Source organism: Passer montanus, unplaced genomic scaffold (genome assembly GCF_014805655.1).
Source record: "Passer montanus isolate IOZ18808 unplaced genomic scaffold, ASM1480565v1 scaffold64, whole genome shotgun sequence".
Classification (NCBI taxonomy): Eukaryota; Metazoa; Chordata; class Aves; order Passeriformes; family Passeridae; genus Passer; species Passer montanus.
Genome location: NW_024371482.1, coordinates 327,292 through 355,187, shown reverse-complemented (window position 1 = coordinate 355,187; position 27,896 = coordinate 327,292). Strand labels below are relative to the sequence as shown.

The window sequence follows — 27,896 nt, the reverse complement described above, 5'->3', positions numbered from 1 at the left end:
CAGTAAACCACAGGAGCATGGTGGGTGTTCAACGTGTGGGGAGAACCCTTTGGCAGGGCCACCCCAAGCCCTGGATGAGCCCCCCAGCATGGCACAGGGCTGTTCCCCTTCCCTAGGCCAGCAGTGAGGCCAAGCCTGTGCCTGCCCAGCCTGCTAGGTCTGCATGAAGAGGTGGAAGTTGGTCCTGGTAAACTCCTGGTGGATGCTGTCGAGTAACTTGTCTGAGTCCTGGGGAACATCTGAGAGGACCTGCTGCCCTGGGATGCAGCTCTGCTCTGGGGTGTAGGTGAACGTGAAGGAGCTGGAGTAGATGAGGCCATCGTCCCTGATCAGCAGGAGCGGGACCGTGATGGGATAGCGCAGCCACCGCCAGTCGCTGCCGAAGGCAGAGACGTCAGGGACGACACACACGAGGGACTTGGGGCTCCTGGCAACAGTGCAGGAGGGGAAAACGTGCATTAACTGGGGAAGGTCCTATGCAGGAGCAGCCAGCAGTGAGTGACTGCACTTCTCCTCCATCCTGGAGCTCAGTGTGAGGCCTCCAGGCACTTCCCTCTCTCCTCCCAGTCTTTCATTTCCCTCTGCCAGGGCTGCTTGGTTGTTTGCAGTTCCCTGAAATCCCTGCTGTCCCCCACCCATGGCTATGCCCAGACTGCAGCCAGGGCAGAGAGCAGGCACCAGACTCATTCCTGCCTTTGCTTGCAGTGCTGTGCTTGCTCCTGCAGGATGGGCAGTGCAGGTGTCCCCCAGCTCTGCAGCCACATCCCACAGCTGCCCAGCACAGCCCACACCTGCCTGCTGTTCCCTGCCTTCTGCCAGCTCCCCTATCCATGTTACCTGTACATTGTCTCTGCTTCCACATCTCCGAACCAGACCTTGAGGTGTGCATGGAAGTACTCCCCCTGCACCTCCAGCATGGCCACGTCCCCACCACCTGTGAGCTGCGAGGGGCAGAGAGCGTGGCAGGCTGTGTGGGTTATGGAGCCACACTCCTCCCACAGGATGCTCGCCTGTGCATCTCATTCCCACTTGAGAATGGGAGGTGCCGGGGGGGTGCAAGCTCTCAGGGGCAGGAGGCACGAGGCAGGCAGGTGACAGAGGGGACAGCCCCAGGCTGTGGCTACCTGCAGGGCAGCGATGAGCGGCACGGGGCTGACGGGCTCGCGGACGCACGCCAGGCTCTCGCTGAAGGTGTACTCCACCGTCTCCGTGCTGATGATGGTCCAGCACGAGCCGTCGTTCAGCAGCTCCCTGTTGGCCTCCTTGGGGCAGGGAGATGCCTGTGGAGAGTGTCAGAGCTCCAAACACGCTGCAGGGGAGGTGGTGGGGAGTGGGGTGGGATGGCTGGCTTCTGCCCTCAGTGTCTTGGTTCCAGCAAGTGACTGCTTTGCTCATGGGGAAAGGGGGGTTGTGATTCCTTTCCAAAGACCTCAGTTCCAGTGTCCCCACTAAAGCTTTGCCATAATTATTGTCTTAGTTTGGATGCAAGACCCCTCCCAGTGATACTCTCCCCAGCCTGACACAACACAGGAGCTTGCAGAGCTGGCAGCAAGCACCCTGGGCTCCTCAGCTGCCCCTGCACTGCCATACCTGGAACTGGATCACCTTGTCTGTGGAGAGACACAGGTACATGCGGTCACTGCCTTGCAGCTGGAAGGCGCACTTGTGGAGCTGGGAGATGGGCTCATCCACGTCCAGCATGGCATACTGCTTCATCACCTTCCGGATGATCTGCGGGCGGCAGTGTCCCCAGCATGGATCCTGCCACGGATCCCAGCATGGATCCTGCCACGGATCCCCAGCACAGATCCCCGGCATGGATCCCAGCACAGATCCCAGCATGGATCCCAGCATGGGTCCCCAGCATGGATCCCAGCACAGATCCCTGGCATGGATCCCCGGCATGGATCCCAGCATGGATCCCCAGCACAGATCCCCAGCACAGATTGTTGGCATGGATCCCTGGCATGGATACTCAGCACGGATCCCCAGCAGGGATCCCTGGCAGGGATCCCGGCATGCATCCCCAGCACAGATCCTGGCATGGATCCCCAGCATGAATACTCAGCATGGATTCCTAGGACGGATCTCCGGCATGGCCCAGCCACATGGATCCCAGCATGGATCCCGGCACGGATCCCGGCACGGATCCCGGCACAGATCCCAGCACGGATCCCGGCATGGATCCCAGCACGGATCACTGGCACGGATCCCAGCACGGATCCCAGCACGGATCCCAGCACGGATCCCAGCACAGATCCCAGCACGGATCCCAGCACGGATCCCGGCACGGATCCCGGCACGGATCCCAGCACGGATCCCAGCACGGATCCCAGCACGGATCCCAGCACGGATCCCAGCACGGATCCCGGCACGGCCCCGCCGCTCGGCGCCGTGGTGCGGCCGGGTCCGTGCGCTGCCAGCCGCAGGTCGGAGCTTACCAGGGGTGGCAGGGTGACGCCGGTGGCCGTGCAGACCAGCTGGACCACGGAGCCGTAGCGGATGTACCCTTCCCGCAGCGGGAACTCGCTGCGGGCGCAGCGCTCCTCGGCTGCCCGGGGAGAGAGGCAGGGTCACCGCCCGGGCAGCGGGTTGACCTCGCCAGCACAGCCCTGGCCCTCTCCCGCTGCTGTCCCACTGCTTGGAGAGAGTATCATTACCTGGGAGCCCAGCCCAGGACTGCAGGATGGGGATGCAGTACCTTGCAGGGCAGGAATACTGTTGGGCTCTGGCCTCTTCCAGGCAATCCCTTGCTTGGATTTGTAAACCTCCAGACCAGTAGAGCCCTGTGCCCTCAAAGCCAGTGGGAAACATCCAGAGACACACCAGGAATGCCAGGCAGAGGTGAGACTGAGCCAAATCCCTGCACCCCAGGCTAATTCCCATGCCTTTTGCCCCCAAGAGCTGGCTTTGCAGGGCTGGAGGCCCGGGGAATAGTGGCATCATTGTCCCCCGAGGGTCCTCACCCAGGTGGAGGGTGAAGGCTGCCCACTGCCTGGCGCTGGCGATGAAGGCTCCTCCCTCCACAGCCAGGTAGCGGGTGCTGACGGTCTGGGAGCGCAGCCGGTTGAAGAGGGACACTTTGGAGCCTGAGGAGATGCAGACTGGGGAGAGGTGGCTGGGTTAGTGCTTGCAGGAATGAACGATGGCTCTGCCAAGCCCAGTGAGGACAAGCCCTGGCTCCTGGGGTACCCAGCAGCCAACACCCTCCCACTGCCCTCCCCTCTGTGTGAGGGAGCAGAGGACCATAGTGTGGGGACCACATTGGCATCAGGGCATCACCCCCCGTGCTGGGTGAACCATTTGGGAATGAGACATCACTGTGTCAGAAACATCCTCTGTTGGGAGTTCCCACGGGCTTTGGGTCCAGCCTGGACCACTCCAGAGCCAAGCTCTGAGCAGAGAGCATCCCCTGCTGGGCTGGCACCCACCTCCCTCCCCAGAGAGCCACTCACGGTCCGTGTTCTTCAGGGACTGCTTCTTCTGCGAGGGCTTGGAGATGACCTTGATGAGTTTGCTGTGGAAGGTGCCGATCTCCTGCCCGTTGCTGAAGAAGAGCTTCAGGACCAGGCGGAAGTGCTTGCGCTTGTCCGTGTCCGAGATGTACAGAGCCTTGGCACAGCTGAACCCCTGCCAGGGCACAGAGGGGCTGCCAGCAGCTCCAGCCCAGCCCCGCCAGCCCTCCTCACCCTCCTCACCACCCCACAAGGACATAATGGTGCCCTTTCAACGAGCCCCGGGTTCATTTAAAGGGAGAAACCAGCAGAGATGTTATTACAGGTGGAATGAAGAGCTGGGGATCAGCAGAGGCTTTATTTACACTGGGGGCAGAGTATTCCTCATGGAAATTAATGTTCATGTGTGATTTATCCCACATAACATGAGAAATCACCCTGGGTTTATGGTTTCCCTCATCCTGGCCGATATGCTGTGCTTTAGCAGCAAGGCAAGCACTGTGGACAAAGGCTCTTTCTGTGAGGCTCCTGGCCTGCTCAGAGCCCCTGCTCTTCAGGGACCCCAGATAATGCTTTTTCTCCTTTTTTTCCCCTCCAATCAAAAGATGCCAGAGCTCTGCTGAAGGATTTGAACTTTGGGATCAACTGGGGCATTTTTTTTAAGCTGTTTGTCCACAAATGAAGGAGCAGGCTTTTACTTTGTGACAAGCAGCAGTGCTGCCCAGGAGAAGGAACCAGGGAAGAGGAAGCTGTGCAGATTTTGGCAGCCACAGGGCTGTCGACCTGAAAAGTTGGTTCCAGAGAAAGACGGGGATCTTTGGGCTGCCTGGATTGCTGCACATGCCACAACAGGCTGGCAGAGTGGGAGTGGGGAGTTATGGCTAGGAAGAAAGAGCTGTGACATCCTGAGGATGGGGAGGGTGTGACATCCCAGGGTGTGGGGTGCTGCTGGTGACAGCCCAGCCCCTGCAGGAGGGAATCCCCACAGCCCCAGGGAGCTTTACCTTCGCATCTGGCTGCTCCTCAAAGCTCAGCTTCTGGGTCTCCATCAGGCTGCTGCCCATGCTGTCCAGCCCCATGTACCCACACACCCGAAATCCAGCCTCTCCCAGGTCCCTGGCTGGGAGAGACAAGGACAGGCACCTTCCAGCCCCTGCACAGCCTCAGCCTCTCCAGGAGCAGAGCATGACCAAGCCCCAGCCCTCCCAGGCTCTGGATTTCAGGGGGCTCAGGCTTGATCAGGAAAGGAGTTTGGGGGGCCAAAACCAACATCAACAGACTCACTGTCCCCTTTGCAGAGGCAGAGGGCAGCTCTCCATGGTGCAGGAAGGGAGGGAGGAGAGGTCCAGGGCTCTGCTCACCTTTTATCTGCTCCTGCTTTAATTTCCATCCCGGCCCGCTCAGGTAAACACAGGGTGGGGGGCAGAAAAACCTGCAGAGACAAGAGGGCATTTTCTCACTGCCCTTCAGCACCCTGAAAAGGTGCTCAGGAGTGGCTGCATGGCTGTGCTGAGAGCAGAGACCTTCTCTGGGGATCACCAGCACTGGGGGCACCCCTGCAGCCCAGGAGGAACGTGGAGCTCAGCCAGGGGCTGGGGACCCTCTGCCCTGCACCTCCTCAGGGCCTGGTTCCAGCCTCAGCAGCTGCCACATCTGGTGGTGCCACTGTGGCCACGATCCCACCAGTGACAGGATGGCCCTGGGATGGGAGGACAGGGAGCCTGGCACCCCCAGCTCCCCCAAAACAGGGAGCCACCAGAGCCTGGCCCTGCCTCACTGCCATGTGGGAGTTTCAGCAGGCTGGGAACAGAGTTTGCATTCACAATCAGTTCTGCAGCCCAGTGCAAATAAATCTACAGCCAGGAGTTTGGAAGCCCATTTTCCTGTGTTTTATTTGGGTTTCCACTGTCTTTGCACTCGTGTGAATGGTGTAAATTCATCCTCTATTGATACTGGGTAAAGCACTAGCAGAGAAAACACCAGTGCAGGGGGTTGGAGATTTTGGAGCCCTGGAGGTCCAAGTTTATTTAAACAACTCATCCACAGCACAGGCCCCTGACTCCCATTATTAAGGAAAATGGCAGCAGCACCTTCAAACTTTAACCTGGGAGTTCTGTGCAGGTTTTTCTCTCCCTTTTCAGACCTGGCATCTGATTTTCACACTCATCCCTTGCACAGGGTCAGGAGCAGAGGGAAGAGGCTGTGATGAGAGGGCTCTCTCCTGGCTGGGAGACTCAGTCCTGAAATAAATTTTTACCTGGACCAGCAGCCCCAGGCAGGAAACTGGATGTGGTGAGAACTTTGTAGGCACAGCCAGCCCATCCCAGAGCTGTCCCCTGGGGTCGCTGGGGTCTGGGTGGTGCCACCTTGGAGGCTGAGCTCGTCACCTCACAGCTGTTCCATGCTGGGTAATGAGGGAGCAGTATTTATATCCCAAGGATTAATGGGGGATTAATTACATTGCAGTGCCGCAGCCTGACGTCACTGCCAGGGAGTGGCAATTTTGGACATTCAAGCCAGAACCTCAAGGTGTTCAGTGTGGGAAGGATTTTCAAAAATAGCAGCTTTTTGGAGACCACTGGCATTGATGGAAACGGCCCAGTCCCTGCTATGGCTGTGCAGATTTTAAGATGAGAGTTAGAGGGCAGTTAAAACTCTAGCCTTTCCTTCTTGGGTATTAAGATTTGAACAGAATCTTGACTTCTTTACTTTGTCTTTCTTTACTGCTGCATGGAAAGAACCTGCCCACTGGGGATGTCTAACTGGGATGGATGCAGGGTGGAGCTAATCCTTTCCTGTGTTACTCAATTCAAGGGACCAAACGATGGCTTTGGATGCAAAGATGTTGAGAGTGAATGCAGAGGGGATAATTTGCTTCACCAGTTTAGATCTGTGAAATCCAGCAAGGCTGAAATCAAGCTTTAGGTAGCTGGGTTTAGAAGTGGCTAACAGGGAAGCTGGGGCTATCTCCTTGTGGCAGCAGGTCTCTAGCCACAGAGAAACACACAACTTTACCAGGCATTGTGCTGGGAAAGGGTGTGAGATCAGAGAAAAGAATGAGAAACAGTTCTTATCTTAACTCGCTGTGCCTGGTGTTGTGAACATGTAGAATGTGTTATGGAGATTGGTTTACCAAGGGGTGGTTTCTTAATTAGCCAGTGGTGATGGTGTTTGGATTCAGAACCAATTAGGTCAACGTGTAGTGAACTAGGGTATAAAAGCACGGGTTTCTTAATAAGAAATAATCAGTCTTGTGTGATAGATGGAGAGTATGTAACTTATTGCCTGGTCCTGGCCCATTGTGCTGACAGTCTCCCACCTTTTCTCGTTGCCGTAGGACTTCTGTGCCACTTTGGCGTGCAGGATCAGCACGGTCTGGTCTGCTGGCAGCTGCAGGTACCTCCTCACGCTGTCCTGGAGCACACTGGCTTGGTACGGGCTGGGTCTACGAGACACAATTTCCCTGGCACTGCGGCACCAGAGCCAGCTCCTGCCCAGCCCTGCAGGGGCAAGGAGCTCCCTCCATGCCCAGCCTGCTGGGGAAGGTGGAAAGGCTTTCCCATCAGAAGGAGCTGCAGCTCAGCTGCTCTGAGAATGGGGCTGGCACTGAAAAACAGAAAGTTTGGATAATGGAGTAACTGCTTCATCAGTTTGCCACCAAACACACACAGGGCATTTCTAAGACTTCCAGCCCCATGCAATGGTGGCTGTGCTCTAACTGATTATTAATATTTTTTTGTTGTTGCTGTATGGGTTTGGGTGAGCTGGGAAGCGATGCTGCTGAGCTGTGAGTGCAGCTGGGGAGCTGCCATGCGAGGTGGAGCAGCTCACTCACCTCTGTGAGGGATGCTGGGTGAAAATAGCTGCATTTTTCTCTGAAAATAGGGAGTAGGTGATTCTGCAGATTGTTTCTGCTCTATTAACTAGAAGGAGTTCCCAGGCACCTGGCACTGAACTCTGCTAACTCGGTAGGTTGGGTGTTAAGCAGCTGGAGAGAGAGGAGGTGGGTCGGAGATGCCCTGCTCTGCCGCCTGGGACACGTGTGCAAGGACTGGGGAGTGCAAGGGGAGAGCTCTGGGATGTCAGCTGTGCAGGCCCTCTGTGGTGCACCACTCCCTGAACACCACCAGCTCCTGCCCTGCTGAAAGGCCCTAACTCTGAGTCTGGGACAGGAGCATTCCCTGAGATATTCCCTGGGATATTTGACTGGATGAGATGAAAGCAGAGGAGAAGGAAGAGGAGATGCCTGTGTGGGAGCCCCTCCTTGGCACGTCTGTCAATGTGCTCACTGGGAGCATTGCTGCTGCTGAGGGGACCCAGCCTGGTTAATGACTCTCCTGTCAGAGACAGAGGCAAAGCAGCAGCCAGAGAAGGCTGTGGAGCCCCAACCACAGTGGCAAACAGGGCACAGTAACTGTGGGAGAGCATCTGGGGGCTGAGGGACAACTTGGAGGAAAAGGGGTGACAGTAGGGGCATCAGCCATGGCCACCCAAGGGGGAACTTGAAAGAGATGTGCAGGGCGGGCATTCCCTTTAAACACAGTCTTTCTTCCTCTTACATGGGCTAGAAATGGAAAAAGTTGAGAGCATAAATGATGAGATGTGTGAAGAGAGGTAAATCTGGTCCTGCCATCACACTGGACTCAGAGGCCAGAGCAAGCTCCCGGGGAGAGAAGCTGCAAGCAGTCACCCCAAGCAACCTGCTACAAGAGTTTGCCAGCTCTGCTATTCACACTGCAATACTTTAAAAAGGCTGTGCCCTTTACAGCTTTTAGCACCATGTTGCAATTCACTTTAAACATATTTCAGTTCCAGTTTTCCCACCTTTGGATGGAGCTGATACTCTGCTGTTGTATGAGGAAGAAAAACACATGTGCCATATAAACAAATACATAGCCAGTGTGTTCTCTGAGCAGTGCCATGGGGACCTGACACTGTGCACTGCACAGATGTGCTCTGTTAGGTTACCAGAGGGCCAATATAATCTCCTGCCCTCCTTGTTCCCAGTTCCTTATCCTAGATGTGTTAGCTGGATCACTAGTAAACATAAATCACCAGAGCCCTGCCAGAATCAGATTTACAGCCAGGGCCAGTGTCAGTGTCACCCACAGCATTAACTGCTTCTCTGTGCCTGGAAAATGAATGTTTTATGGCCATTCCTGACTGCAGAGCACAGGCTGCCACCAGGCTCTGCTCCTGTGGCAGCCCCGGAGCTGCTGCCAGCACAGGGCTCTGGGCTCAGCCCACAGCACTCACGGCAAAGCAGGAGCAGCTCCTTTGCCAGGGCTGTACCTGCTCCCTCCATCGAGGGGCTGGGAGAGTCCTGCTCCAGCACTGCAGCACACTGGAGCAGAGCTTTACACCCAGTGTCCCACCAGTGGCTGCTCCAGGGTGGGTCACTCAGCCTTGCTGAAGTTGCACTCCACTTTCTAGCCAATGAATAGTTTATATCTTTGCACAGCCAAAGAGATCCCATAAGAAAGTTATTTAATCTTTTTCCATAGTGGCAATCTGCAGCTGTTTCACTCCTCTGCTGCCAAGCAATGGTGTGATTTCAGCTTTGATCCGCCTTTGCTATTTTCCCCTTCATATAAAAGCACTATTTCTGAATCTCTCAGCAAAACTCTGGGTTGATTTCGGGTGGTTTTTTTCTTTCTTTTTCTTTCTTTCTTTTTTTTTTTTTTTTTGGTTGTTTCAGTTTTTTTTTTTTTTTTTTTTTTTTTTTTTTTTTTTGCAGAACAATGGGTTATGATTGGGATAAATGTGGAAATGTATCAAAGAAATTGGCCTGACCCTGGATGCCCTTTTACACTAATGCAGTGTTAAATTAACTAACACAGTGTTAAATGAGTACTGAACCTTGCTGGCTCCATTTAGTAGCATTTCACCCTCAGTTTGTCAGAGACAACAGGCACACAGCAGGGAAGAACCAGGCTGGGTGTGTGAATTTTTTCCTGGTGAGTCTCATCGTTCAGTGTGCTGTGTAAAATTAGGAGTACAGCTCTGGGTCCTTGTGTCCCAGCTGCAGTCACATGCTCCATCCCCGTTAGCGTCACCAACACAGTCACAGCGCCCATCCATGCAGCTTGGGGTCTCCTCTGCCATTAACCCCTCGGCAAAGCATGGAACAGCCTGGCACGGAGGCCAGGCAGTGGCAGGGAGTGTTCAGGAGCAAACTGCCAAAAGCTGTGGATTGAGACGTGTGCTGACAGCGTGGGCAGCAGCAATGCCTGCCCTGCAGAGCCTCCCACAGCACTGGCTCAGGGCAGGGCCAGGCTTGTGCAGGTATCACTGCTCCCTGCCATCCCTACATAACTCCAGAGGCACGTGGGTCACTGCCTGGAGCTTCTTAAAGAACCTTCTGGAACAATTACCCACGTGCTACTTACTGCTTGAAGGGACAATGTGCATGCCAAAGGCAGTAAACAGACGGGAGCTCTTCAGATTTCATGTCCAGCTGGAGGAACAACTACCTAGAAGCTTGGCTTTCTTTTCTTTGTCCGTTCTCTGCAGCCTTTGCCTTCCAAATTTTGGGGCTAAGCTGTGTCAGTGACGCCCTCCTGAACAGGGCTTGCCATTCTGCCCGCAGAGGCGACCACCCAGCATCCATCATCTGGTAGAAATTTCTCTTCAGAGAGTCAAAGGGCTATTGCTGAAGCAGCTCAGTATGCCCACTTGGCTCCTTCTGGCACCTACAGCCTCCTCAGGGTTACAGAGAATTATTCACTCCTTCTGACATTTATTATATTAAATTATTAAAATGCTTAGGTTGTAGTGCAGTGTTAGTTCAGTGTCATGTTAGCAGCACCACACGGGCTGGGCTCTCACAGCTCTCACTAAAAGCTGCCTTTTCAGAGCCTGAGGTCTTGGCTGGGGCTCAGCTGCTCTCCACACAGTTGGGCATTATGTAGAAAAAGGGGGGGAGCAAGGGGGGATCCACCACCTTTCTCCTACACTGATTTCTGTAAGCCTTTCCCCTTCCCTGCTCCCTGGCACCACTCACCAAGGCTTTTCCTTTGCTTTAGGTCAGGATGTGCCTCGGGAGAGGGTGTAAATGCATTTGTGGTGCATCTCCAGGGTGGCTCTGCCCTGCTGCTCGAGGTGGCAGAGACCCAGGGTACCCCAGGGGGATTTGCAAGCCCTGGCTGGGTTGCTGTGCCCTCTCCCACGGGAAATGAAGCAGAAAAGGAGGAGTGCTCTGTGTGCTTTCCACAGGAGACACACAGCTGGACCACCTTGCCCAGGGCTGTTTCATGTGGGCACACAGGGAGCCCAGGCAGGCGCCGGGAGGCTTTGGTGGGGCTGGACCCCACAGCCCCATGGCTGATTTTAGGAGAACTGCTGTTTAACACCACAGCTGAAAATTATCCCTCTCCCTCCCAGCAGCAAGTGTTTAGGGGCATCACTCAGTGCTTTGTCCTGCCTCCAGCTGGGGAATGCTGCTCCCCGTGTGGGACATGCCCTGCTCCACACATCACCCTGTGTGCACACCCTTGGGCAACCACAGCAGGAGAAAAAGCACTTTACAGGCACTGGGAGAAGCAAGCTGCCCTCTGCCCTGCTCCTTTGCAGTTCAATGAGCTCCACCAGCTCAGCCTGCTGAGGAAGGGATCTGATCTATTTGGTCCCCTGGGAATGAAAGTACCCAACTCTGGAGACCAAAATACAATCCCAGCAGCTATTGTTTAAAAACTGGGTCTTCAAATCACCTCTTTATACAAGAACTGTAACTCACAGTAACAGTGTGCCCAAGTGCAGGTAGCACTGAATTGAAGTGCAGAGACCTCATTTTCTGCTTTTCCCCCCAAAAAAGGAGCTGTGGTTTGCCTCGCTCAGGACACAGCTGCCCTGAGGCTTGCTGGGGACTTGCTGCCACAGAGGGCAACTGTTCTTCCCTCAGTTTGGGGAAACCAAACATCCTAATAAAAAATATCCATTTTAGAGGCCTAGGTTATATTTTGTGCAGATCAGGGGAGAAAACGCCTGCAGTGCTCTTGGGTATGGAGTCAAGGCAATGTTTATGCAAAAGGAAAAGCCATTAGAAATCACAGAAATGAGAAGCCTGCAGTTTCTGGCTTCCCTCATTTTTCAATACCTCCTTTAATCCAGACCAACCCAACCCACAGCCCTTGTATATGCATGGGTATTTATAAATCCTGTATTTTCCTCACTGCACACACAAGTGAAATTCAGCCTTTTCTGGGCCTGGGGGATTTATCGACCACACCAAGGGCAAACAGTGGCCGAGAGCAGGAAGCACGAACAGCCCGTGGCACTGAGCTCTGCAGGGAGCAGGGGCCAGCCAGGGTGGGCACCCCAGCAGCACCAGCACCCCCAAAATGCCCAAGTTTGATAATACAGTGTTGGCACATCTGCTAGAAAATTCAGACAGTGGGGGTGATTTACTGGAGTCTCCTTTCTCTGCTCCTCGTGTGCAAAGAAGGGAAATGCTGTTAAAGCACCACAACACAGTCCTATAAAGCACTAAAGCTGGTTCCTGACACCAGGACACTCAGATTGATCTGAGAGGTGGGGGAGTGGGAAGATCTATTCCAGGGTTTGCAAGAAGCCCCTGCTGATGATCTCCAATGCACATCACTTGACCTTCTTGATGGAAGCTTAACCTGAGGGTCTACACCCCTCCAAGCTCTGCTCTGCAGTTTCCTGGCTCAAACTCACCTCCCCACACTGCAGCCACTACCTGCTGGTGTTCCTAAACTTCCAGGACACTGTAGGTCAAATGGCTATTAAGCTTAGACTCTCCTTTTTCCATGAACTTTTGAGTTTATGGGGCTCCCAGGTGCATTCCCCCAGCAGGGGAAGAGACAACAAAAGAGTAAAAAAAAATTAAGAGAAAGAGAATAATAAAAATATAAAACAAAGAAAAAAAGGCAAAAGGAGAAGAAATAGATAAAATAAAGAAAAAATTAAAAAGGATAAAAAATAAAAATAAGATAAAAAAATTAAAAATTAAGAAAGAGAAATAAAGGGATAAAAAAGAAAAAATAGAGAAAAATAAAGAAAAATGAAAATAAACCGCTAAAAGCAGCAGGCCCTCCAGGCCGGCCAGCCCAGGGCCGTCCCGGGCCGCGCACCCTTCGGTGCCGGTGCCACCTGCGCGCAGCTCCCGCGGGGCCGGGGCAGGTGGGAGCCCCCGAGTGCCCCCCGGCCCCGGCGGCTGCACCCCCCGCTCCCGGCGCTGCCCCGGCCGCCCCGCAGCGCGTACCTGAGCCAGCAGCGCGGCGGGGAGCGGCTCCGCGGCCGGCACGGCTGAGGCAGGGGCTCCGCGGGCACCGCCGCTCCTGCGGGGAGGACAGGACACGAGGGCGTCAGGAGGGTGCGGTGAGTCCGGTCCCGATCCTTGTCCCGATCCCTGTTCCGATCCCTATCCCGGTCGCTATGCCTATCCTGGTCCCGGTCCCTATCCCGATCCCTGTCCCCATCCCTATCCCGGTCCCGGTCCTTATCCCGGTGCCGATCCCGGTCCCTATCCCGGTCCCTGTCCCTATCCCGGTCCCTGTCCCGGTCCCTGTCCCTATCCGGATCTCGGTCTCTATCCCGGTCCCTATCCCGGTCCCTGTCCCTATCCCGGTCCCTGTCCCTATCCCGATCCCTGTCCCTATCCGGATCTCGGTCCCTATCCCGGTCCCGGTCCCTATCCCGGTCCCTGTCCCTATCCGGATCTCGGTCTCTATCCCGGTCCCGATCCCTATCCCGGTCCCGGCCCGGCCCGGCCCGGCCCGCGGGGCTGTGCGCGGCGCTGCCGCGGAGGTTGGCAGCCTCCGAGGGGGCTTTTCCTCGGAGCGGGGCTGGCAGGAAGGGGAGCGGCGATCCTGGGCGCCAGGAGCAGAAAGCGAAGCCGGGAGGAGGGGAAGAGCATAACCCTCGCCCCGAAGGATTTTTCCCCCTTCTGGGGGCTGGAGCCTTCCCCACCCCCGGCCGCACGGGCTGGGCCCCGCGGCGGTGCCGGGGATGTTCCGTGGGGCAGCGGGCACGGTACCCGGGTGCTGTGAGAGCGATGTGAGCTCTTCCCCTCTCGGGATGGCTCAGGCTGCCTGCCCTGCTCGCCTACCTGTCAGGCAGGTCCCTGCTTAAACAACCGGGGATCTCTTAGCAGAAAATAATAAGGTCTGGTACACCTGGGCAAGGCGTACCGAGCAGCAGGTAATCGAGATCCCGCAGGAAGATAAGCTCCGAAGTGTACCCGAAGTTTGTTTCTGCACGACTGGAAAATTGCGTCTGTGCATACTCGTTTGCACAGGCAATCACCCACCTTCAGCTTATCATTCCAACTGTTTCACAGGATAAAATTAGCTTTGGGCACTTCTGTTCCAAGCAATTGCATGGGAAAACTTGTTTGGAAAATCAGATTATTGTGCACTCATCGTGTTTGTGTGTTCACCCACTGGAGTGAGCTGAGCAGGTACACGCTGGGGTGGTGTGGGCTCCGCTGGGGGTTTGCCCCCCGTTCTGCAGGGACAGCCTTTGCTGTGGAGCAGAGAGCTGCTGGATCCATTCAGGAGGGAGCTGCAGGATCCATTCAGGAGGCTGGCAGGGAAACGGGAGTGTCCCGTGTCAGTGGAAGCCACCGTGCGTGCAGTGGGGCTGAGGGGAGCAAGGGTCCATGAAAGGGACCTGTTCTCAGCCCCAACTCTGAGAAAAGGCACGGGGCTTTGCCTCTTTTGCTTAATCACACTGGATTTTTGCTTCACTTAAACCCAGATTATTTATAAAGTTATTATGAAGTTCTCCCTTTGGGACCCCTCCCTGTGGGACCCTCTGTAGCATCTCTTGATAGTAAAGATTTTTATTTTTTCAAGGCCAGGAGCAATTAATCCCAGGCAGTGAGTGTGCAGGCTCTCAAGAACAAGTAGGAACTGCGTTTCACAAGCAGATTCTTGCAATCTCTGCAGGAATTCATTAGATTGCTGTTGATATCAGCAAAAAGATGTGTGTGGGGAAATCTCTAGATCTCAGCCCTGATATTTGCCACCAGGATATGGATAATCAGTCTCATCCAAAATGCAAACTTCTCTCTGGAAACCACGACAGATCTTGGTGCCTGCAGTAAAACAACACTTTTCATTGAAGAGGCTGGGTATTGCTGCATCCAATGGGAAAAAGCTGTTGTTGATTTTTGTGGAAGTTGTAACTTTCATTTGTTGTTGAAGAATTAAAGAAACCATATGTGCTCAGTACAAGATGGGCTCAGGGGCTGCCCTGGTTGGTGGCTGTAGCAAACAGGAGCTGTGGCCAACAAGGCAGCCCGTTGTAGCAGTCTGTGGTCACAGAAAATGTTTGTGCTCCCATTGCTCATAACACAGCGTTTCCCTTGAGGTTGGCATTAGGGGTTAAAGGTTTTCAAGAGAAGTCTTTGTTTAAACATCTTTAAAGTTTCCAATAGGGGCCCCTTTGTTCGCTCTGGAGCAGTGTGCCTGCCTTGTTAAAAACTCAGCACTCATAAAATGCCATTTACAAATGCCTGATGAATAGGGCTGAAACATGGAGGGGAGATAAGTAACGTTTGTACCTACACACACACACACGGGGCTTGCAGACAAGCCCTACTGTGAGTGAATAAATGGGACCTAGAAAAAACACAAAAAAAGAAAAATAGATGGAGTGGTGCTTATAAAGAAACATAAAAAAGTCAGCTACTCCCCCTGCACCACTTGGGCCCTTGCGTGCCAGATGTCTCCTCCAGCCGAGCCAGGAGGCTGAGTGGCTCCTGACACTTGTCATTATCTCTTAGTGATCATGTTTTCTCCACTTTGGGCCCAAACAGTAGCAAACTGAGCACTTGGGCTCCATCAGGAGCTCGTGCAGTTGCCATGAGGGCTGCACTGGTTTGCTGGGCAAGGGGACCCTGACTCAGTGCTCTCTGTTACCTGCTGTGGGCTGGTGAGCGTCGCTCCCCTGTAGGTACTCACACCACACCTTTGGGTGCCTGGTGATGTTTTCAGCTCTTACAAGGCTTTGGCTCTCTCCTGCCTTGGCTAAATAGAAAGGGTTTAAAACCATCTCTGTTAAAGCAGAGAGGGTAGAGGTGTGTGCTCAGGAGACCCCAGAGGCAGGTTCATAGCGATGGCAGCACTTCCATGTGGGATGCTCCAGACTGAGTCCTATCCTGTGTTTGAATCTTTCTTGGTTCTCACACAGCTTGTCCTTCCTGGTGTTTTTACTGGAGTCAGAATCCGTCTTCCCCACCAATATTCTGTCTTTGCCTATCTGCAGATTCTGATCCCCTCACCTTGGAAGCCCCTGCTTGCACACGAGTCCATCCCTGGTCCCTCAGGTGCCCCTCAGGGACATCCATGGGGCTCAGCTGCTGTCCCTTGCAGAGAGGTGGCAGTACCTCGGTTTCTCTCCAGACTTCAGCTTTTCTGTCTCTGGGCTGTGTTGTGCTTTGCCAGTGTGTAAGTTCAGGAGTCTTGGAGTGTAGTCTGTGGACCATAGGAGTGCATGGTCTATGGCAGGAGCCAGTGGGAGCAGGTCTGCTGACAGCAGATATAACCAATCCCCTGCACAAGAGTCTCTGTCTGGGCTGGAAAATTAGCAAGCTCCACACATGGAAAACATTGCCTTTGGGAATGCACAGCTCGTACACCTGCAGCTGGACTTGGAGGGCTTCCCCAAAGTGTCAGCTGCTCTCCAGCATGGCCAGGAGGGAGGCCACAGCCACTGTGCTGCTGGTGACACTCTCTTCTGGTGCATCTCCTAAGGGGTCCCAGGAGAGCAGATCTCCTGCTGCCAGAGGGACGTGGAACCTGTGAATTTAGCTGTGAGACATTTCCTGTGCTACCTTTGAGGTTCTGCCTGTGAAAAGTATCTATACAAAGCTTGCATTTCTGTTCTGAGGAGGGACAGAAAGTCCCCGCGTGCCTTTCTGCAGCCGCCAAACGTTCCTCACTTTCTGCTTTTTCAATTAAACACATAGCAGGATGGGTAGGATAAAGGGGAGAGGCACAAGAATATTCTCCTGGCGTGTTTTCTTATGCCAACACATTGAGTCACATCTCTAGTGTGAGAAATATGATATAAAGACTTAGGGAAGGAGGTCAGGCAATGGATCTGTGATTGCTGGGCTGGAATAGCAGGCGGTCTCTGTGGTTGTCTGTGCCATGTAAACTTCCTGGAGGTCAGCTGGGGATAGTGGTCCCAGCAGATCTGGGAGACAGATGTCCTGCTAGTAACTATCAATCTCATACCAGCTCTGCTGCATCAGGAGCTTAGCTGACAAATTCTGCACCAGCCCAGTAGCTAATCTGGGCCATGACTTTTCCTTTGCGGTTGAACATGCATATTTCTGGGGGAAAAAAATGCTAACACCTTCCTCCCAAAACAAGAACTTGGGCAATGGATTGCTGCGTCAGTTTCTGGATGGCCAGGACATCCTTCTCTCCAAAATTTGAAGTCTCTTGGCCCAGCTCAACTGTCCTCCAAGGACCTGTTTGCAGAATAGAGTTTGCTTTTTAAAGAGAGTCAGTAAAGTGGATCTGTCCCCTGTTGATCACTCTTCATCAAAATCAGAGTACTCCAGTTTTGCTGAAAGTAGCAGTTAGGAGATGGGCTGAGTTTGCCTGCTGTGCAGCTCAGGGGACAAGTGTAGCCTAAAGGTCTTGAATGGGACAGAGAGGAACAGAGAAATGGCACCAGCAGTCCTGAAACAGGAGCCATCTCTGACATGATTAGTGGAACAAGGAGATTTGGCAGATGTGTTTTCCTCTTGGCTAGATCTTTAACATTTTAATTTGCAAGTGAATGTGGCTTTTATCTGTGGCAGCTGTTGCTGAAGCAGCCCAGGTACAGCTTGTTTCAGTGCAGGGGTGTCTGGGCAAGAGGCTTTCCTGCCAGGTGAGTGGCAGAGCACTGGGAGGTCTTTTAGAGATAGACTGAGACAGAGAAAGACCCGTGTGCTGTTGTGGAGAGCATCTAGGAGAGGATGCTCTGTCCATTGCTACACCCAGCATTTCCTTCCCAAGGGGACTTCAAATGTCATGGCACAGTAAAACCTGCCAGGACTTGAGTCCTTGAGCTGTGAGTCAAAGACATCTGTTACTGCAAAAGGACCCGGGCAAGAAATGTCTTCCTCCTGCCCTCCCTGTGAATACACAGGAGTGGGGCCCATAAAATGGGGAAAAGGCTTTTGTGGGGAGCAAGCAGAGCAAAAGAGAAGTTCCATCTGCATCCAGCAAGGCTTTCCTGTTACAGCACTCCTGCTGATTTGCTCCTGTTGGGTTTGGAGCCTTGATGTGCTGTTGGAGAAATACAGCCTTGTTTTTCAAACAACGTGTCCTTCCAGGTGGCACCTGGCCCAGTAAAGCTGCCATGGAGTTGTAACCAGAGAGCTCTGTGATGTCCTGAAAAGAGTCTGCTCTGCTTCTCCCACATGTGTTTGGGAAAAACCAAGGACACATCAGTCCTTGAATGGGGGGAAAAACCCCTTTTGGGCTTGAAATTCTTGCCATTTCCATGGTCTTGATGTGCTTGTGGTCCCTGAGTCTTCCTTGCTCTAAAAACTGCATTGCTGTCCTCTCTGATCTTTTGTCACCCAGCTGCTGGGGGGGGGGGATGAGCACTGAGATTTTGGAGCTGTGATTGAGTGTAAGGTCAGTGCTGCCTATAAAATGGTCCTGAGGGTGGATTCAGTGCTTGTGAGCAGCAGAGGTAGCACAGAGAGCTGGGCATCTGCAACCAGAGAGTGCCTTGAGATTGAGGATTATGCTGAGAGAAGCCAACCTTTGGGCAGCTCTCCAGGGGAGGGTGGATCCAGCTCCAGGCTCTCCCAGGCCTCATTCTTTCACACTGCTTGCAGGTCTTGCAAATACAATGTGCCAGCAATTCATCCATGTCTCTACAACAGATTTTGGCATGAGAGGTGCCTCCAGGATGATGTAAGTTGTCTGCCTCTCCAGGTAGCTCTGGTTGCTTCATTGTCCCCTGGGGCAAGGCACACTTCAGTCTTCCCCCTTGGTCCTACATGCATTTTTAGGCAGCCTTTCCCTCAGGCATGGGCCAGAAGGATCATGACTTGCTGTCCTGCTGGGACATCACAATTTTTCTCCCATCCTCCAGCTTGAGGGTGCTCTTGCTGTCTTGCTGCTGTTGTCCTGGCAGAACTCAGGTGTCCTAAGCAAAAGGGCTCAGGGCTGGCACTCCTGGCCATATTTTGATTGGGTTTTTTGACACTTTCATCAAATAACACTGGTGGAATTGAATTTCTCACAACTGCCTGGTTGGGTCTCTGCAAAGAAAAGCTCTGCAGAGCAAAGAAGGGTGCATGGAGAGGCAGATGAGGAGGGAGAATCTCACCAACATCGTGTCTAGGGCTGCTCTACCATTGCCCAAGGCTTCCAGCACAGAAATAGGTGCTGTTAGCACGTGTGGCATCAGTGCCCTGCACTCTCCCATGTGTGCCTGGTCCTGCTGTGTGTGCCTCCTCCTGGTCCTGCTATGTGTGCCTCCTCCTTGCACAGCCCTGCTGCATGGGACAGCCCTCTGGCCTGGCTGGTGCTTGGTCACAGGCTCCCAGCTCTTCCCCACTCCATGGTGATCCCTTCTGGCTTCTTGCAGGGTCTGGAGCCAGCATGGCTCTATAGCCTTTGTCCACAACCTGCTCTCCTCCTTGTGACACTGCTGCCAGGGCTTTTCCTGGGCTGTGAATGCACTGCCACCTCTCCTTTCCCATCTGCTTCATCCCCTCTGCAGCTCAGAGAGCCCCCATCCCGTAACAGCAAGGAGGGCAGGGAGCTGCCACCATTCCTCACCCGGCCCCTGCCATGCCCTGTCCTGTGGCCCTGCCCAAGGCAGGCTGCACCCAGGTCCAACCTGCCACCCTCTGCACGAACCAGAAGGGGAATATTCGGAGTAGTTCTGTTAACCTGTAGCCAGGAGAGAGCTGCCAAGGAGGCCACGCTGAAACCTGAGGCGGCTGTTTTTCCTGAGACTCAGCATTTGGCAGGGAGAGCAGGCGGACAAGTGGTGGAGCAGGGAGGGATGCAATTGCCAGGGGAGGTGCCCAGGAAAGGTGTGCTGGCTTACCTGTCTGTCTCTGGGGGTCCATCTCCATGTCCTCCTTGGCTGAGATCCCGTGTGGAGTGAAGAGGAGGTGACCCTTCTGTCCTTACATGTGGCTCTCCCCTTGGTCACCCTGCTTGCACCACGCACTGAGCATCTCCTTCAGCAGTGAAGAGCAAGAGCTGTTTCTCCACAGAAACACCAGGAATGGTCCCAGTGCCCTCTCAGCTCATCTGCAGGGCTCGGCTGAGCCAGCCCAGGCAGCAGCACTCCCCTTGCCTGGATCTTTTTCCTTTATAGCTCGCTGTTATCTCAAGGTCTGCGGCGGTGCCGCCGGCGCTGTTTGCCTTGCCCTGCAGCACCTGCCTGCCAGCCGCTCGCTTCCCACCACGGCCCTCCCACCCCTGCACGGCCCAGGAGGGGGTGCTGGGCACCCCTCGGGGGAGCAGTCCCTCTGCAGGGGTGCAAGCCAGCCCCAGCGAGGTGAGGGTACAGGGAGGTTGCCAAGTGTGGGATGGTGGGGAGGTACTGGGGGACATCTGTCCCATCATCTTTGCTTCCCCATCCCTTTGCTGCTGGGCATTGAATTGAATCAGGGACCAGGACTCTGTCCCAGCCTGCTGCCAGGACAGAATATGACTGAGCTGCCATGCCCTGCCCTGTCCAGGCAGCCTCAGCCCTTCCAGCTGTGGGGAGAGCCAAGACTTCATCCAAAAGCTGAGATGATGTTAAATATAGATCAGTCGTGAACTGGTTTTCTCCTTCTTGGTTTCTGGCCCAGCAGCTCATTCCTCCCTCTGGGCTGTCTTTGAAACTCTCTGGATGCTGTGAGACACAGGCTCCACAGCAGCCTGCCACTGCAGGGAGGTGTGGGGAGAAGAGAGCTGCAGAAATGTTCTAGGTGGCACAGCTGTCCCAAAAATATTCAGTGGTTTGTGAGTGCTTTCTCCCAGGAAAGAAGCAGCACTGGAAAAAGAATCTAATAAATAAATGGGGAAACAAAGCTGGGGGAGGAGCCCTGTTTGCCTCTCTGCTTGCTTGTGGTGAGGGGCACAGGTGTCTGAGCAATCCACGAAGCAAAGCTCACCTCTGCCCCCTGGAAAAGACCTGCCAGGCTGCTGTCCCTGCTCATCCCCTCGGCCAGAGCGATCCCACGGGCCCTGCACGGCTCTGCAGGAGCCCCTGGCACTGCTGTGGAGTCACTGTGTCCCAGGCTGGTCCTGGGCTGGTGGGGTCCCCCCTCCAGGGAAAGGCCACGTCTCTCACTTGGAGATGGGTGTTCTGGATCCCAGTATCCTCCAGTACCCCTTTTCCGTCCTCCTGATTCTCTAATGTAGTTTTCCAGGTGTGAACACTGAGTCTCGAGACAGTTTTAAGATGCAGCTGTGAAACCTATTATCAGTGTCCCTGCTATCAAAGACATGGTGTTCAGGGCTGCACGTAACCACTGAGCAATTAAACAGCAACCCTGGTGATGAATTACAGCTGAGACCTCCTGGGGCTAAATAAATACTGGCTGATAACTACCGATAAAATGAATTTTTGTGTGTTTTTTCTTAAAAGCACCCTTCCAGTATTTGAGCCCGGTCCTGGCAGTGCACATGTCCTGGGGAGAGTCACATTATCTGTGGCATTTCCATCCCTAGCACCTTGAGTTTCCAACCAGAGCTGCAATAAAAATAAACTAAAGAAATCCCCATCCCTGCAGGAGCCAGGAAAGGCAAGGCAAGACAACACAGAGGTGGGCAGGGAGGGAGAGAAGTGAGAAGCTGAGGTTTTGGGTAACAAGTTTAAATATCTTTTCCCCCACTGATCCCACCCTAAAGACATAAAAATACTGTTGAAGTGCAGAGTATCCCTTGGAAAAAACCTTTAGGACGGGGAGAGGTGCAGAGTGGTGGGGAGCCCGAGGTGATGTGAAGGAGAGCAGCAGCTGGCAGGGCTTCACCCAGCACCTGCCCAGGGGGAGAGGTGTGAGCCCACTGCACAGGCACCCTTGCACCCTCTGCCTGCAGAGGCTTCTGCTCGTCCCAGGCAGTTTGGAAACAGGCAGAGAATGGAACTTCTTGGAAAAATGATCTTTGCCAGTGACTTTGAGAGACTTCTGAGCAGGTGTTGTCTGTGCTGGGGGAGTATCAGGAGGGCTGGTGCTCTGCATCCCTGTGTGCAGCTTTCCCACTCTCCACTGGCTGCAGAGAATAGCCACACAGTCAGGGAAAAAGCATTTGGCTGAACATCCCATCTGCCTGGTTTGCAAGTGAAAATAAGGCTTGTCCAATGGCCAGCTCCACCCAGAGCAGAAAATCAGACCCTTTGGCAGAGTGTTGCTACTGTAATGAAATTGAGCTGTGCTGAGACTGCCAGTCCTTGGAACAGGAAAGATTCCATGTGCATTCAGAGAAGTTTGGGGATGGATCTGTCAAAACTGCTGCTATTCAGGGTTTTTGGCACTGCCTGGGGACCCCACCACAGGAGAATGTTGCCCTGTGGCTGAGCTCACCCTCAGCACTGATCGCACCTTGTCTTCTCCCCGCAGCACATCCTTCCAGCACGGGAACTGTGTGCTCTCCCAGAGCCATCATGAAGCTCCTGCCGGCTGCCCCTCTCCTCCTGCTTCTCCTGACAACACTGGAAGCCAGACCAAAACCTGCAGGTGAGCCCTGGCTGGTGGGGAGTGCATGGAGGGGAGAGAAGTGAGGACACAGGGCAGTGGGGCCCTCGGAGCACAGTTTGCTGTGTGATGTGGGGGGACATGATGCCTCTTCTTTGGGAGCATCCCCAGGAGGATGGAGGATCCCCCCAGCAGTGGGACACAAACTTCCTGGCCCCAGCATGGTGGCTCTGGTGCTGCTTGCCCTGGGCACCTCCTCAGCTGTGACACAGCCCTTCCCAGGGCTTGTCACCCTCCAGGCTGTGGCTGTGACCTTGGCAGGAGGCACAGCTGTAAGGGAAAGTCTCCTCCTTGCTTGACTCTCCAGGTACAGGGGACAAAGCAAACCCAGAGGTTCCAGCCTCTCTCCTCCCAGGACAGAGAGATCTAAATCAATTTTAGTTTAAAAACAGTGAAGGCACAAAGTAGAGAAAGCAGCGGATATGTCTCAGAGACTTTCAGAGCAACTGTGATTTTCATCATCCCAAAGGCACTGAAAGCATTTCCTTATGATTAGGGCCCAATTCTCCCAGCAAAATAAGTTCACTGGCATTTCACTTGCTCAATCCTCTCCCAGTTTGCACTGAGGCCGCATCCTTATTCTGAAGAGAAGCTCTTTGGCTCAATCTCTGCCAAGTGCATGCCCTTAGCTTTGCTTTTCACTGTCTCATTTTCTGCCCTTAAAAAACCACAACAACCCACAGCCAGGGGATGTCTCCCCAGCCTGTTGGCCCTGCTTCTGCTCTGCCACTGCCTTCTGTGGATTCACTGGGCAGTGAAAGGTGCTGGTCTGTGGGGGCTGCCCAACCCTGCCCTCTCCATCCCTCACGAGCAACCCCCAGCCAGCAGGCAGAGATCTCTCTGCTCCCACAGGACTGAGCCTTCCCTTTGCCCTCTCCTCAGCGCTGAAGTGCAGGACAGGTCCCCTGGACATCGTGTTTGTGATCGACAGCTCGCGCAGCGTGCGCCCCTTCGAGTTCGAGACCATGCGGCGCTTCATGATGGACATCATCGGCAGCCTGGACGTGGGCCCCAACGCCACTCGGGTGGGCGTCATCCAGTACTCCAGCCAGGTGCAGAACATCTTCTCCCTCAAGACCTTCTTCACGCGGGCAGAGATGGAGAGGGCCATCAACAGCATCGTGCCGCTGGCCCAGGGCACCATGACGGGCCTGGCCATCCAGTACGCCATGAACGTGGCCTTCACCACGCAGGAGGGCGCGCGCCCCCTGCACAAGAGGATCCCCCGCATCGCCGTCGTGGTGACGGACGGGCGGCCCCAGGACCGTGTCACCGAGGTGGCCACGCAGGCCCGCAACGCCGGCATCGAGATCTACGCCGTGGGAATCCAGCGGGCCGACATGAGCTCGCTGCGGGCCATGGCCTCCCCGCCGCTGGAGGAGCACGTCTTCCTGGTGGAGTCCTTCGAGCTCATCCAGCAGTTTGCCAAGCAGTTCCAGGACAAGCTTTGTGGTGGGTGAGAGCTGCTGCTGCTGAGTGGCAAGGGGGGCACTGGTGTCTGCTCCTCACCCGGGCCAGACCTTCAGTGGGGTGTTTGGGGTGGCTGTCCCTGGCAGAAGCAGGGTGGAGGGGGAAGCAACCTCCCCAGTGAGGCACCAGGACAGGGCACTGCGCAGTGTCTGTGTGTGGAAATCAGTGGGGCAGCACTGGGGCTGGCAGGGCTGGGGCTGCGTGGGTTGTCACACTGGCCTCTGCTGCAGGGACAGGGCATATGCCAGAGGAGGGTGTTCATGTGTCTGGTGTGCCTGTGGGCCGCTCTGATGCCCGTTCTGTCTTGCAGGGGTGGACATGTGCGGGGAGCGGGAGCACGGCTGCCAGCACAGCTGCGTCAGCACCCCTGGCTCCTTCTACTGCGAGTGCAACCCAGGCTACAGGCTCAATGCGGATGGAAAGACCTGCTCCCGTAAAAACCCTTTTTATTTTCTGAGCTTTCATAGGGAGCTTGTAGTTATGGGTCCCGTGGAGGGAAGCTGGCACACAGCAGAGGATTCAGGGAGGCCAGCAGCAGCCTGGGTGCTCTGTTCACTGGGCCCACTGCCTCCCGGTCAGGTCTGTAATGCAGACATTCAGCATTGCTAACTCCTGGCTACCTCTCTGAGACGGGACACCCGTGACTTATGTGGGCACAGCCAGCTGCCTGTCAGCTGAGGGGGTGCAGGCAGTGAGTACCAGAGGGCTCACACCCCAAAGTGCTCAGTGTTTTCCCCTGGATTTTAGTGCAAAGCCGTGTTAGTTGGTCTGACCACCGCACCAGGACTTTTCTATCTTGTTTCATGGTGCTGGGAGCAGTGGGGGTGAGGGGAGGCTGGCTCGGGAGGGTGATGGGTGTCCCGTTGCCCCGCAGCCCTCGATGCGTGTGCGGACGGGAGGCACGGCTGCCAGCACCACTGCGTCAGCGTGCGCGGCTCCTACTCCTGCCGCTGCCGGCCCGGTTACCAGCTCAGCCACAACAAGAGGAGCTGCACCAGTAAGTGACTGGCTCCCTCCCGACCCTTCTTCATTTGCTTCCCGTTCTCTCTCTCTTCTTGTCTTTTCCCCTCTGCCATCGCTCTCCTTGTCTCCGCAGTGATTGATTACTGCAGCTTCGGGAACCACAGCTGCCAGCACGAGTGTGTGAGCATCCCCAACGGGCACTACTGCCGCTGCCGCAGCGGCTTCACGCTCCAGCCCAACAGCAAGTCCTGCAGGGGTAGGTCCTGGCGTGCTGCATGGCACAGGCTGTGTCTATAGCACGTGCCTTTATGTCCTGCCCAGCCTCCAGGGAAGGGCTGTTCCCAGAGCACCCTGAATGGGGATAACCCCATGCCCTCGGCTTGTCTTCCAGCCACTGACCTCTGCAACGGGGTGGATCACGGCTGTGAGTTCAAGTGTGTGAGCACGGAGGGCTCCTACCACTGCGTGTGCCCTGAGGGCCAGCAGCTCCAGGCTGATGGCAAGACATGCAGCAGTGAGTACTGGGACACTGGGACGTTGGGACACTGCCCTTGACATTCTCCTTATCTGGGCTCTGTGCTCCTGGCGAGAGCTCACCTGAAACTGGGCTGCGGGCTCTGTCCCCACTTGGGACTCTAAGCTAAGCTGGAAGAGGGTGGAGAGCTGGCTGTGGTTGAGGGAACGCCCTGGCTGCTGTTGGGATGGATGCTCAGAGACATGGCCCAGAAGATGCAACGGCTTTAAGGAAAACTTTGGGAACAGAGAAACCTAGGCAAGACTTTCATGGGGTGTTGGGATATCAGTGGAGGTTTTTGGGCTGAGTCCCTTGGGCATAGTCTGCTCTCCTTCCCAGCTGCAGCTCCAGGGTGTTCCCACAGTGTGCTGGAGCCCCAGAGCTCAGCCCCAGCCCTTCACTCTGACAGTGGCCATGGCCAGGCTGCTCCTCTGTCACCTTCCCCTGTCCCTGCAGAGTGTGGAGCTGGGCACGTCGACCTTGTGATGGTGATCGATGGTTCCAAGAGCGTGCGGCCGCAGAACTTCGAGCTGGTGAAGCAGTTTGTGAACCGCATCGTGGACCTGCTGGAGGTGTCCCCCCAGGGCACGCGGGTGGGACTGGTGCAGTACTCCAGCCGCGTGCGCACCGAGTTCCCCCTCAACAAGTACCACAGCGCCGATGAGATCAAGAAGGCGGTGATGGACGTGGAGTACATGGAGAAAGGCACCATGACAGGCCTGGCCCTCAAGCACATGGTGGAGCACAGCTTCTCTGAGCTGGAGGGTGCCAGGCCTCTCTCCCACAACATCCCCAGAATCGGGCTGGTCTTCACAGATGGACGCTCCCAGGATGATATCTCCGAATGGGCCAGGAGAGCAAAGGAGTCAGGTGCAGGAGGGGTTGGGAGCCCCAAATTGCAGTGTTTTGGGCATCCTGGGATGGTTCTTTGGTGTGGCTGTCTCAGGGAAAAGCTGAAAAATCCCATGGCAGACGTGTTCTGTTGTGGCCACAGGGTGCTCTGAGCAGCATCCTTCATGCAGCAGCCCCCACCACCACAGCGCTGCCACACCCCTGCCTTTCCTTCCCAAATTCCTGCTGTATCTTTGGGAAGCCCAGAGAAAATCCTTCCTCCTTGCCTTTGCTCCCTCTGAGCTTGCTGCAGGGCGGCCAGCACAGTGCTCAGGATCTGTCCTTGCCATGCAGGGATTGTCATGTTTGCCGTGGGTGTTGGAAAAGCTGTGGAAGAAGAGCTGAGAGCCATCGCCTCCGAGCCAGTGGAGCAGCACTTCTCCTATTCTGCGGACTTCACCACCATGACCCACCTTGTGGAGAACTTCTCCCTGAACATCTGCCCAGGTGGGTGCTGCTGGCCACACCAGGGGACTTGACCCCAAGCCAGGGAAGGCCCTTCTGTCCCCACAGAGCCAGTGGGGTGGTTTGTGTGTCTGCCACCCTGTGTCAAGTACCCCAAGGCTGAGCTGGGCTGGTGTGAGCCCAGACTGTCACAGGATCTCTCCAGGCTCTTGTGGGTGTAGATGTGGGTCTCTGGGAGGGATTTGGAAGAGGAGAAGGTGAAGCTGGTGGAATTAATTAAAAAGCAGGAGGGGTTAATACAAAAGTATTAATGTGATCAAACACCCCTGTGCCATTGCATGGGCAGAATTTGGGAGTGGCACCCTGCCTTGTGGGATGCTCTGAAGGTGGCCTGTGCACCTTGTTCAGACCCGTGCACCTTGTTCAGACCTGTGCACCTTGTTCAGACCCATGCACCTTGTTCAGACCCGTGCACCTTGTTCAGACTCGTGCACCTTGTTCAGACCCATGCACCTTGTTCAGACCTGTGCTTCTGCTGCTGCAGGGTTACTGTGAGGGTCTCCCTGCCCTGGGACAGGCTGGGGCTCCCCAGTGCCCTTGAGACCTCCACAGGGCTGCAGACACAGGGCCAATGTGCCCCTTGCCACTCCAGCTTGAAGGCAAAGTGAAGCTGAGCACTGGCTGTCCTTGGCACACTGTCACCACAGGTGTGACAGCTCTGTGGGATGCCTGGCAGAGCTTGCTGGATCAGCAGGGCAGCCTGACAGAGAGCAGAGAGGCTGAAATAAGGGGGGAAAACGGTGGGGAGAGCCCTGGTGAGTGGCTGCAGGGACAAGGGACCTGTCTGGGAGCAAGGGAGAGCGGGCACTGTGGGGCCATGGTGTGACAGCAGCCAAACCCCCTGTCACAGAGGAGGGCAAAGGGGAGACGGAGATCCGCAGCCCGTGCGAGTGCGAGGCGCTGGTGCAGTTCCAGACCAACACCGTGGCCATCCTGCAGAGCCTGACCGAGAAAAATATCCTTTGGGGTGACGCCTGGGCTTGTCAGGGTGCTGAGGACAGAGCACACACGGGGGAGGTGGGATAGGTAAATGGGAGAGGGGAAATTTTAGGCTCTGTTAAGGGGATAAAGCCTTTGCCCAGCAGACTGTCTGGCTCAGAGAGGTTCCTTAGCACGTTCACTTGCTCAGATGACAGCCAGACTTGAGGACCTGGAAAAGCAGATTGCCAACAAGAATTGATCCTGGCAGAGGGCTGCAGTGCTCGGCGGGGCACGGGATGGATGTACAGTAGCTACATGACTTTGTTATTGCTAGGTTATTGTAAAGCATCAGTGTTTGTTCTTGTATTGCAAAATCCCCAGGGGGCTGTATTTAAAAAACTCAAAAATCCTAAAAACACACAAAAAGGAACTTGAGCAAAGCCCCTGCTGCAAAGCCAAGGGGTTCAGTTGTCATTCCTTGGCAGGTCTGGGATGAGGGGGAGCAGTGATGTGGGCAGGCTGGTCATTG

General features: G+C 55.0%; 2 protein-coding genes across 3 annotated transcripts; one reads left to right on the top strand and one right to left on the bottom strand.

Annotated features, from left to right (window-relative positions):
* Positions 1 to 153: 153 nt before the first annotated feature.
* On the bottom strand, positions 154 to 19,595 carry RBPJL (recombination signal binding protein for immunoglobulin kappa J region like). Of its 2 annotated transcripts, none has more exons than XM_039728132.1 (12): positions 19,497 to 19,595; positions 12,682 to 12,757; positions 6,775 to 6,900; positions 4,817 to 4,887; positions 4,460 to 4,575; positions 3,456 to 3,630; positions 2,967 to 3,104; positions 2,442 to 2,551; positions 1,591 to 1,731; positions 1,125 to 1,280; positions 838 to 941; positions 154 to 427 (listed from the first exon to the last, which is right to left on the bottom strand). In XM_039728132.1, the coding sequence occupies exons 1-12, from the start codon at positions 19,522 to 19,524 to the stop codon at positions 154 to 156; spliced, it is 1,515 nt and encodes a 504-aa protein (XP_039584066.1). In that variant the 5' UTR covers positions 19,525 to 19,595. The 2 variants fall into 2 exon arrangements, with proteins under 2 accessions (XP_039584066.1, XP_039584067.1); XM_039728133.1 differs by having other exon boundaries at positions 12,682 to 12,737; positions 19,489 to 19,524.
* Positions 12,675 to 27,896, top strand: MATN4 (matrilin 4). The gene is made up of 11 exons (XM_039728131.1): positions 12,675 to 12,797; positions 22,009 to 22,125; positions 23,026 to 23,595; positions 23,924 to 24,046; positions 24,488 to 24,610; positions 24,710 to 24,832; positions 24,968 to 25,090; positions 25,547 to 25,960; positions 26,276 to 26,428; positions 27,297 to 27,401; positions 27,568 to 27,896. The coding sequence occupies exons 2-11, from the start codon at positions 22,053 to 22,055 to the stop codon at positions 27,624 to 27,626; spliced, it is 1,866 nt and encodes a 621-aa protein (XP_039584065.1). The 5' UTR covers positions 12,675 to 12,797; positions 22,009 to 22,052; the 3' UTR covers positions 27,627 to 27,896.